The sequence below is a fragment of the Paramormyrops kingsleyae genome, chromosome 7, assembly GCF_048594095.1.
Source record: "Paramormyrops kingsleyae isolate MSU_618 chromosome 7, PKINGS_0.4, whole genome shotgun sequence".
NCBI lineage: Eukaryota > Metazoa > Chordata > Actinopteri > Osteoglossiformes > Mormyridae > Paramormyrops > Paramormyrops kingsleyae.
Genome location: NC_132803.1, coordinates 17355712 through 17367820, shown reverse-complemented (window position 1 = coordinate 17367820; position 12109 = coordinate 17355712). Strand labels below are relative to the sequence as shown.

Here is a 12109-nt window from a genome sequence, read left to right as displayed (position 1 = left end):
AATTACAAGGTATTCCATTCATTCTGTTCACAGTACTACAAGGTACTCCATCCAGTTTGTTCACAGTACTACAAGGTTTCACACCAAAGACATCCCCTGTAACATTTGTAGGTGTTACTAATTATGAACATATGTTCAAAATCTACAGTATATTACGATATTGAATGAACATATGGCCAATAATCTACAATATACTATGTAAAATTTCCTATATGATAGTTCCATCTTCTCTATTCCATAGATTATTTTATGTAACAATTTGAACTAAATGTTTTACACTGAAGTATAAAATGCATTTATGAAATTGATGCACCATACAAATGATCTTAAATACACCTTCATGGCTCCAAGGTGGTGCAGTGTTTAGCACTGTTGCCTCACACTTCTGGGACCAGGGTTTGAGTCTCTGCCTAGGTTACATGTGTGTGGAGTTTGCATGTTCTCCCCGTGTCACCGTGGGGTTTCCTCCGGGTACTCTGGTTTCCCCCACAGTCCAAAGACATGCTCAGGCTAATTGGAGTTACTTAAATTGCCCATAGGTGTGAATGGTGTGTGAGTGTGCTCTGCAATGGGCTGGCCTCCCATCCTGGGTTGTTCCCCGCCTCGTGCCTGTATCTTCTGGGATGGGCTCCAGACCCCCTGTGATCCAGAAGGATAAGCGGTTTGGAAAATGGATGGATGGGTATAGAATGGTGCTTCAGCTGAATTTTGAGTCGTGTATCCAACTCCCAATCTAGGGCAACCCAACAACTCTGGGGCCACTCAAATACCCCTAAAAATAAGCACAAGACCTGAAATACACCCCACAGCTTTATGAATACATACACAAACTTGTTGTCCCAACAGAAATTCATCACTTTTCAAAGTTTCTGCAGTACGAACGAGGGAGGTTTACCAGAAATAATTTATCTGTTTAAATATTATGTTGCATGAGATCATGCTGCAGAAACTTCTGGTCTTGAGACCAGCAAATTATTCATGACTCAAATATTATAAATAAGCTATAAAGACTACAGCAACATAGTATATGATAAGCAGTATGTCAGATGGATAGATGAATGGATATTACAGGTTCTACATTTCAGGTAGTAAGGATTATTCATACCAAACTGAGCTTGACAGCTGTGCTAGGCAGGACTGTAAGATTTCTTTGGTCACAGGCCACGGGCATTTTCCCAAAAGCAAAAAGATCATCCTGAAAAACCATATAGAAAAGCATTTTTTCCTCACAGTGTATGAGAGGGTTAATGTGTATATCAGTGGGAGGGACCACAGAGGGGCCAATAAGCCTCTAGCTCATCTGTGCCGCATCTCTATGACCATGTGCTCGGCTACGCGGCAGCTGGTACCTCCTCCCATGACAAGCCGACCTTTGAGGTGGAGGCACCCAGGCTGGGGCCCCCTGAAAAAGCCCTCGGTGACACACAGCCCTGCGATACTCCACCCTCCCGGCTGAAGGAACCATGAGGGATGGCTTTGGGACCCAGCCTCAGGTTCCTTCACCCACCACCGGCTGAAAGAAGGTAACGCAGCAGAACCAACTTATTCCAAAGGCCAAGTTAATAGAAAATGTTAAGGCTGAAAACTAATCGATTGACCTCAATTATGAGCTGCAACTCTCTATAGGCAAGAGAGAGAAAATTAGCTTTCTTTATGGGGGACCTGTTTTCTTTGTCAAGGTTCATTCTCCTTTATGTAAAATCGATGAGGGCCCTCCGTGATGAAACGTCTGCCTGTGCTGACCCCCCCCCCCCCCCCCCCACACTATACAGAGCACTTATGCTATTGCACATATAACAAAGTCATGCTTTGGCACACCACAGAAACTCCAGAACACATTATCAGCTATTAGCTATTAGCAGCATCACAGTGCCTTTTTCATTTAAGGGAATCACCTTAAGGAGATATTTCAATCACCATAACATTGAAAATGCCATTGGGAATCCTGAAGACCTAGATATTAGCCAGATGTTCTGGGGGAATACCATCCATATGTTGTCAGGACTGCACACTGACCTCGCCTAGTAATAATTAGATATCCACAAATCTGGCACTTGTGTACAGCAGTGACAGTTTATTTTAAAGTAACGGGTGTTACTGACCGTGTCAGCTGTGTTGTGCTGGATTCATTTTCTCTATGATTAATGGTCACGGTGTACGTTTTCCTTTTTGCCTTAAGCAATTTAAACACATTTTCATATTAGTAGATGCTCTTAATCAAGGTCACAAAAAGATGTGCTAGTTCAGAGTAGCATATACATTAGCCACATGTGCTACACAGAGTGAATTAAGTAAATAATAACATAGGCATGCTGTAGATTTTAAACGCTCAGGTAACAATGCAAAGAAATCCTAGTTTTGGGTGAATTTACATGATGTGAATTAGAGTGTCTGACTGCATTTCATACATTCTGCATAAAATATACCTTCCTGGCCGCTTGTTTATACAAAACAGCAGCAACTTCTCTCTGAACATTGACAAGCTCAGCTCCTTACATTCACTGACCTAACTTTTAAGCTATGATACTGAGGAAGGACCAAAGCTTAAGCTGGCTAAGGTCCACATATCATAAAAATCCCTTCACATTAGAGATTGTGCTGATTACAAGCGAGTTAGGGCACATATACTGTAACACCGACATAGAAACCCCAGTACGGTACTGGCTGGACAAGTAGCTAGACTAGACATAAACACTCTTATGTTATTGCCTTAATTTAGCTAACACTGTGTGTGAACAATGATACCATAACTAACGGTGAACGAAAATAACCCCAACAAAGGAGGTGAGATTATGTAAAGAAATGCACTGCGACAGGACAAGACGAGGGTAATGAAAACCGCAGTGGGCGCAAGACGCAGGACGGAACTGCAAAGGCATTCCGAGACGAAGCAGCGGGCCGGTCCTGCTTCGGTTCTGCTGAAATGATACGCTTAGGGCTACTGATTATATTTTACTCTTTTTAAACCCTTGTTTTTTGGACATTTCTGTTTCAGTGCTGGTTCCTTGAACCTGGTGATGTTAAAGGACACCCGTCTGTTAATAAAGCAGAGCTGAGTCTCCGATTACCTTAAGGCTCCTCTCGTGCAGCAGATGCGGGGAATAACGCTGCAGTCAGGCGCTGTTGGCAAAAACGGCTGCGGTCTGACTAATAAGACTCGCTGACCCAGCGGCTGGAAGGTGCTGTGCTCTCAGGGGGAGACAAGGCTTCCTCAAAACACCGCGAGTCTCGGGCGGGAGGGAGTGTATCACACTCGTCTGGCGAGGGGCATAAATCACAAACCAAGGTTTATTCAAAGTAAAGGAGGAGGTTTACTGTACTCTGGGTGAGGGGGGGGGGCAGACTTCAGACCCAGCTCAGAAGTAAGATGGACTCCCTCGGCTATGCACCGGGAGTACGGTGCTGCTTTAGCACATGCCAGTGTTTACCTTTGAAGTGAAGGTCAGCATCATTTTAAAGGGCAGTCAAATAAGGCTGCATTAGGGTATAACTCTGCCAAGAAACCTCATACAGGGATCGCACTGGAAACATGTCTCTGTGGCGGCCTGCCACAGCAAAAAAATCATCTATACAACCAGTCATCAGTCATCTAATCAAAGTCCTTGGTGACTCGCCTTGGAAGCCCAGGCTTTCTGACACGGCTACAGTGTGAATGTGAAACTACAGTGTAACAGGTTACAGTACTGGGGGTGGGGTGGGGGCTTCTCCCCCTTTATTCACTGCATTGATATCAATTGAGAGTTCGCAACACATGTTGCTTTGTCGTTATGGAAGACTGAGTGGGAATGAAAATGTATCTATCCTGGGTTGTTTTTACATGATACATGAATGGGTTTGTATGTGAAAGGGGTCCCACACTGGGAGAGTTATGCTGTGTGCAGTGCAGTTAGACGAGTCACATACACAGACTGTGTGGTGCAGTTAGACGAGTCACATACACAGACTGTTTGGTGCAGTTAGACGAGTCACATACACAGACTTTGTGGTGCAGTTAGGCTGAGTCACATACACAGACTGTGTGGTGCAGTTAGACGAGTCACATACACAGACTGTGTGGTGCAGTTAGACGAGTCACATACACAGACTTTGTGGTGCAGTTAGGCGAGTCACATACACAGACTTTGTGGTGCAGTTAGGCTGAGTCACATACACAGACTTTGTGGTGCAGTTAGACGAGTCACATACACAGACTGTGTGGTGCAGTTAGGCTGAGTCACATACACAGACTTTGTGGTGCAGTTAGGCGAGTCACATACACAGACTGTGTGGTGCAGTTAGGCTGAGTCACATACACAGACTTTGTGGTGCAGTTAGACGAGTCACATACACAGACTGTGTGGTGCAGTTAGGCTGAGTCACATACACAGACTTTGTGGTGCAGTTAGGCGAGTCACATACACAGACTTTGTGGTGCAGTTAGGCTGAGTCACATACACAGACTGTGTGGTGCAGTTAGACGAGTCACATACACAGACTTTGTGGTGCAGTTAGACGAGTCACATACACAGACTGTGTGGTGCAGTTAGACGAGTCACATACACAGACTTTGTGGTGCAGTTAGGCGAGTCACATACACAGACTTTGTGGTGCAGTTAGGCTGAGTCACATACACAGACTTTGTGGTGCAGTTAGGCTGAGTCACATACACAGACTTTGTGGTGCAGTTAGACGAGTCACATACACAGACTGTGTGGTGCAGTTAGGCTGAGTCACATACACAGACTTTGTGGTGCAGTTAGGCGAGTCACATACACAGACTTTGTGGTGCAGTTAGGCGAGTCACATACTGTACACAGACTTTGTGGTGCAGTTAGGCTGAGTCACATACACAGACTGTGTGGTGCAGTTAGACGAGTCACATACACAGACTGTGTGGTGCAGTTAGACGAGTCACATACACAGACTTTGTGGTGCAGTTAGACGAGTCACATACACAGACTGTGTGGTGCAGTTAGGCTGAGTCACATACACAGACTTTGTGGTGCAGTTAGGCGAGTCACATACACAGACTTTGTGGTGCAGTTAGACGAGTCACATACACAGACTGTGTGGTGCAGTTAGACGAGTCACATACACAGACTGTGTGGTGCAGTTAGGCGAGTCACATACACAGACTTTGTGGTGCAGTTAGGCTGAGTCACATACACAGACTTTGTGGTGCAGTTAGACGAGTCACATACACAGACTGTGTGGTGCAGTTAGGCTGAGTCACATACACAGACTTTGTGGTGCAGTTAGGCGAGTCACATACACAGACTTTGTGGTGCAGTTAGGCGAGTCACATACTGTACACAGACTTTGTGGTGCAGTTAGGCTGAGTCACATACACAGACTGTGTGGTGCAGTTAGACGAGTCACATACACAGACTGTGTGGTGCAGTTAGACGAGTCACATACACAGACTTTGTGGTGCAGTTAGACGAGTCACATACACAGACTGTGTGGTGCAGTTAGGCTGAGTCACATACACAGACTTTGTGGTGCAGTTAGGCGAGTCACATACACAGACTTTGTGGTGCAGTTAGGCGAGTCACATACACAGACTTTGTGGTGCAGTTAGGCTGAGTCACATACACAGACTGTGTGGTGCAGTTAGACGAGTCACATACACAGACTTTGTGGTGCAGTTAGACGAGTCACATACACAGACTGTGCATCGTGACTGGTGGCCGTGCTGTGGCATTACCCTCTGTTTTGTCCTTCTATGGTTATACATTGGGGTTGAAAAATAATTGCGTACACGAAAGGACTCCTCAAAATACGCAAACTACAGTATCATCAAATCCAGTCTCGTATTTTTCTTCAGCTGTTACCTTTCTGACGTCTTTCCCAGCGGAGCTGCAGTTCTGTCGCAAGCGGTAAAATGCATGCAGAGTGGAAATCACACTAATGCACTTTGGGCTTGGGGGAGAACATACTCACCAGGCTAATCTCTTAACGCTTTGCAAAAACCTAGATGGAATGAAACTCCTGACCAAGATAAATAAGGACTCTTCCCCTCATTTGCCTTCTGCTTTGCAGAATCGTGGTTATATGAGTCGATTCAGGACAACAGCAACCTGGTTTCCAGCCACGCAGACAGGATCGCAGGTCACTCCTTTCTAAGAAAACATATTGCATTGGCATAACTATGCCACGGTGCTTTTGCAACATGCTCTCCTGACCTGGAAATCTTTTTTCATAAACTGCAAGCCCTGCTCTTCTCCCTGGGAATCCGTCTCTTTTATTCAGACCGGCGTATACATTCGACTACAGTCCTTTTTGCTTGAAGTGCAAGAGAGACTAGCTGAGCAGGAACTGGGCTGGAAAAGAACAATCTGGAATGCCAGATTATCGCTGTAGCAACATTGTACATTTCTAAAACACATTTGAGCAAGGATCTCCCTAAACACAGACAGTACATCACATGTGCTACCAGGGAGGGGAAGATACAGTACTAGACCATTTCTACGCATACAGCTCTGAGACATTCCAGCCACACCATGGTCCATCTCATCCCGAAGTACAGGCAAAGACTAAAATGAGTCAAGTCCATCGTATCCAGTAAGAAAATATGGAGCAAATATACCATAGTAAAGCTACGGAGCTGGTTTGACTTTACACACTGGAATATTTTCAGGGTTGCAACCAGAAGCCTAGCACCATCTTCCTGAAAGGTCCTGGGTTATTTAAAACACTGACAAGCCCTGGCTCACAGCAGAACTCAGAGAGCTTCTTAGGGCAAAAGAGGACGTCTACAGGAGCGAGGGTAATAAGACTGCAGAGTACAGCGCGGAGAAGGGAGACAGAGTAGCCAATCAAAGGCGCTCTGAAAAAATGAAGAACAAGGTATTCGCTGTGAAAGGGGATGCAGGAAGCTACAAATAGAAAGAGCACCTATCTACAGACAACTGCACTTCAGCTACAGGTCTAAACAGATTGTACTGCAGATCTGAAAGGCCTGAAGCTGACCTAGAACAGCTACCCATGATTCATCCTGTCTGCCCCACAACTACACTAGTCTGCACACAACTGACAGCACACAAGCCCCCTATGACCAGCACTGCACCATATACTGCACATTTATTTATTGAAACGTATTTACTAGTTAATGTTGTCTGTAAGTTGACTATTGATTTCAACTGCACCCTGTCATGTTTGTTAAATGTCACTGCAAGCACCAGGCCAAGCTGAATTCCTCAGCCAATGAGCATAACTCTGATTCCGACATGTAATATATCAGCATCATTTTCTCATACATTCACATTCATTCATTCTGCAACATTGCCTCTTCTCCAGCCCTCTTGTAATTCACTTTATTGATAGACGTCACTTACGTCCTGCACAGTGAATTATATAAATCATGGGGCTCTGCCTCATCTGTCCCATCACTGGCGCCAGTGTCCTTTAAATATCCCCAGTGCAGCATGCATTAATCATTTAACCCCCCCCCTCCACCCCCACATTCTCTCCGAAATGACTCACAACACAAAGCAGGGTCTTATCCTAGATTTACAGGTAGCCTATGCGTATTGTCCTCAGCAAAGTCATTACAGTTTTTTTCAATCGCTAACAAGCGCTTACCCATACTTCAGATACTTTTTCTAAACTCTTAACACAGACTCACACCTACAAAACACAATTGGCCAAATGGATAATTTTCTTCTCAAAAATACATTTTGTTAAATATACACTAACTCTTCATTTCAAAATAGAACACATCTTTCTCTGCACACACTAACTTTACAAAAACACTATAAATCTGACTCAAAATGAAATTATTCTGTCAAAGAATAACACTTGTTTTCACTTCACAAGGTACATGCAGTCAATCAAAGTACACCAGGTTTCAAAATACAGGCTATTATTGACATTACAAAAACTGCATAGACTTTTATGTTTCAGTTTTACAGGTATTTGCATGCAAAACATGCAATCCACCATTTTGACACCAGAAATGTCTTGGTTGGTAACTGTATGTCCACATGTACAGTAATGTTCACATTCAAAAGCATTCCAGTAAAAAGCAAACAAGTTTTTTTTTCTTTACTGTTTACTACAGGAGGTACAGTAGAAACACGGTATGATAGAACAGAAAAAGTTTTACAGTATTGCTTACAGTGAACAAAATATCCATGAAACACACAAGAGCATTCTGAACAAAAAACAACAGCAAAAAGCCAAGATAAAAAGGGGGGGAGGGGGAGGGGGAGGGGGGCTAAAAAAAGGCAAAAAATTTGCATCTAATCTCTGCGATCTTCAGGGTTAGGCCACATGTTTTCATCAACATCACTCCTCAAAGTCTTGCCTTATAAACCCCACTGAGTCTAAGCCAGAATGGAATAAGCTGTGGTTGGCCCAATTTACCCAACATAAATCAGCTGTGTGTCAATTATTCAATTGTTTGTTTATTATCAGCTGAGATATATTTTTGATATTGATATTGTTTTTGAACTGATATCATTGCAGAAGCAGAGGTTTTTATACTGTATCTAAGGTTTGGAATATTGTTTTTGCTATTGTGGGATGTTGTGTGTTAACAATCGTAAATACTACAAAAACAGTCCATAATTTTGTTGGGAGGTATAGCTTGTCTGTTAAGAAAATGTAAGCATTGTGGAAATGTGTTCACTGACTGCATATTGGGTGAAAACGACATGAAATGTGTGAATGGTATGGCCACAAAAGACCGATGCTGTGCTAATTGTGTTTAGAGTTTTGAAAATGTGACAACTGTTTGGACAAACGCTTGTTAGCGACTGAAAAAAACTGTAATATAACGATTAACGTACAAACTTTATGAAAGATGCTATAAACTTGTTCCTGTTGCTACATTTTAATGCCCTTTATCCTGGTGGACAAGAGATGCTTAAACCTTGCACAAAGGCAGCTATTGTTTCATAATGCAGGACAATATGTTTTATCTTTTCACACAATGTATAAAAGCATAGTGCAAAGAAAAATTCATTTTTATGTTATATATTCATAGAGTACATCTGCTTTTAATACAGCCACATCCACATGGCACTGTGCATTTCTCTGATTAATGCTAATTATACAGGAGTTGAGCAATACACTGGGAATTTTGTTTCTCAACCAAAACACAATGTGTTGCATAATTATTGTAATTTCTTAGTGAGAGAAATTGCAGCTGAATACATGTTTAATTGAGTTGTGAGGGGGATTGATTATTATCCACATTAGCTAAACCTACAGAACAAGTGAACAGACATCAGACCAGCAGCGTTGTGGTAAACGCCCCATTACTTAAAGGTTAAGGGACCTATCGGGAGAGTAGTCGAAGGATCGCCTGCACTATTTTAGCTCTGAGGCATTTTCATCAAGGCACGTGATCTACTAACTGTGGCCAGTCAACGGCATATCACTTGCCTCTTCCAATCTCCACAACCTGTAGCTAAAATTCATTTTTGTCCACTAGAGGGCACTCACCATAGTGCGGGATGATGGCCCAGGCCATAGCGGAGGCGTAGATGCCCCCGATCATCCAGAACATGCAGAGCCAGCTCAGATGCTCTCCCCGCTTCTCCCGCGCCAGCACCTCCGAGAAGTACGAGAAGACGATGGGCACAGCACCGCCAATCCTACAGGAAGGAGAAGAAGGCAGGGAGTTTGCCAAGGCTGTTCCAGGAAAGCGAGCGACTGGCAAATGAGGTGTCAAAAGAAGACATACAACACTCACAGAGGACACCTATAAAACTGACTCCTTTTTTCCAAGGTGCCAGGCAATATGAAGCAGTATGTTTGGGACACTGTGAATGAACTGGTACAGTTATAATGAGTTATAAGACGTGGCGGAGTCAGTACCTGCCGGGAAATCAGCCAAATGGTCTCCATACACTACGATGGCGGATAGTGATGTCAGAGATAAGGTTTCCTAGACGTGGTATATAGTGGGGATGCAAAAAAAAAACTACCCGGTGCACGTGAGAGGGTCATGGGTATAAGTGTCATCACAACGACTGCAAGAAGCATTTACTCTCTGACTACTCTAGATTCTGCATATATACTAAGACAGGGAGGAAAGGAGTGTGTGGTGAGCGAGGTTCAATAGCGCAGTGGAGCGGCTGAGGTTTCAGTCTGTTCCTTTAACCCACAACACCAATATCGGTTAAATAAAGAAAATTAAACTGCTTCACCTAATACATTGTAAGGAACACTGCAGGTCTTTTTTTTAAGTACGTTTTTCTTTAACTGCTTGCTTTGCTAGACGAGAACCTGAAATGATTCAGACAGCAAGAAAAAGCAGACGCCTCCCAGGCTATTTATCTAGGTGGTGTAATGAACCTGCCAAGACAAGACACAGAGAATGGAAAGCTTTTTTTGCGAAGCCTTCCAGCCTCCAGTTTTCACCAGATCATTTCCACGTCTTATATAGATCTTATATAAAACAAACCATCTGCCTACAGAGCTTCCTAATAATATCCATCACTGCCTTGGTGCCGTTGCGCCTTGAGGGTTCCTGTCCCGACCGAAGACACCTGCACACCAACTAAGTGCTTTAAGTCCTTTACAATTTGTTTTTTTTTTTTGTAATATTATACACTGTACCTGTGCAATGGTAGATCTAAACTTATATGGCATTTTGCCCCCTCTGCCGTAATGTTCACCAAAGCTATGCTTCAGTGATACCATTGGAAACAAGGCATAATGGTTTATTTGAATTCTAAACATGGTTTACTAAAGAACAGGTGATCAAAATATGGTATACTAAACCACTGCCAATTAAAACATGGTATACTAAACAATCACCAATCAAGTCATGGTATACTAAACAACTGTCAGTAAAAACATGGTATACTAAACATCCGTCAGTCAAAACATGGTATATTAAACAACAGCCAATCTAAACATGGTTTACTAAAGAACAGGTGATCAAAATATGGTATACTAAGCCACTACCAATTAAAACATGGTATACTAAACAATCACCAATCAAAACATGGTATACTAAACAACCATCAGTCAAAACATGGTATACTAAATAACAGCCAAACAAATCATGGTATACTAAATAAATGCCAAAGTTAAAAATACAAATACAAATATCTCACATTTATATGTGAAAGTGATTACTGTATGGCACACATACTGTACAGCTTTGTTCTGGGAATTTGTGTAATCTCTCAATATCATGCATAATTATTGTGACTTCTGACAGTTAACTAAATTATGTTTTATAGTGACACTGATCATCAAGCAGAACTGAGCGGCCTCATGCTAATTTGTTGTTGGTCATAAAAGGCTTCCTTTCATACGGCCAAGATCCTTAAATAACTGGAGGAAATTTATTTAATGATCTCAAAGGACTACATTAGATATAAAAAAAATAATTAGACTGTAGCAGATAACTTCCACAATTAATTAAAAAAATACATCAAGGGTATTCTGCATGCACACCTGGGGTTGTGGGAAATGGACAAGTTTCCACAAATAAACTGCTAACAGTATTATTGTTAAATAATCAATATTTAGGGTAAAAGTCACTCTTGGTTGTTTATGTTGTCACACAACAGTTAGTAAATGTCACCCATTTTAATCATGGGAAAACGGCGGCAAGAAAAGAATGGATGCAAACAAACAGACTTCAAAAAGCTATAGGGGTCCGAACAGCAATCCTGCAGCAAGTGATTTTCAGGGCTACATAGTAACAGAACAAAGCAGATTCAGTTACAATTGCTGAATTCCATATGTAAAAAAAAAAATCAGGAAAGTGATAATACCGGTTTTACAGCAAAAGTTATTCAGAAAGTCACTCCTTCCTTCCTTAATTTTCCCAAAACCACTCATCCCATGCCAGATAACAGAGAACCTATCCAGTCACGTACCAGGTACAAGGCAGAGTACACCCTAGCTGGGAAAACAATATGCCATAAACACAGACATTTACAGTAATACCTTACCCTAGATCAGTCAAAAAGCACCTTAACATGAAAACCCCCTATAAACACCCCCTATATCCAAGCATTTCCTTACATGTATAAACCTCATTAATGCTAAATTAAAGAAAAAACAAAAAATAAATAAATTTATCAAAAAAAATTAGGAGTGATGTCGATGTTTCCATATACTGTACTATATTTTTAACAAAGTATGACGAGGTATTACTCTA

General features: G+C 42.3%; 1 protein-coding gene across 3 annotated transcripts in view; it reads right to left on the bottom strand.

Moving 5' to 3' along the window:
* LOC111849762 (synaptic vesicle glycoprotein 2C) overlaps positions 1–12109 on the bottom strand; it is a 61488-nt gene that overhangs the window by 22858 nt on the left and 26521 nt on the right. For all 3 annotated transcript variants that reach the window (XM_023822929.2, XM_023822930.2, XM_072714426.1), the window contains one exon: positions 9430–9581. In XM_023822929.2, the coding sequence (XP_023678697.2) occupies positions 9430–9581 (152 nt within the window). The remainder of the gene's footprint in view (positions 1–9429; positions 9582–12109) is intronic.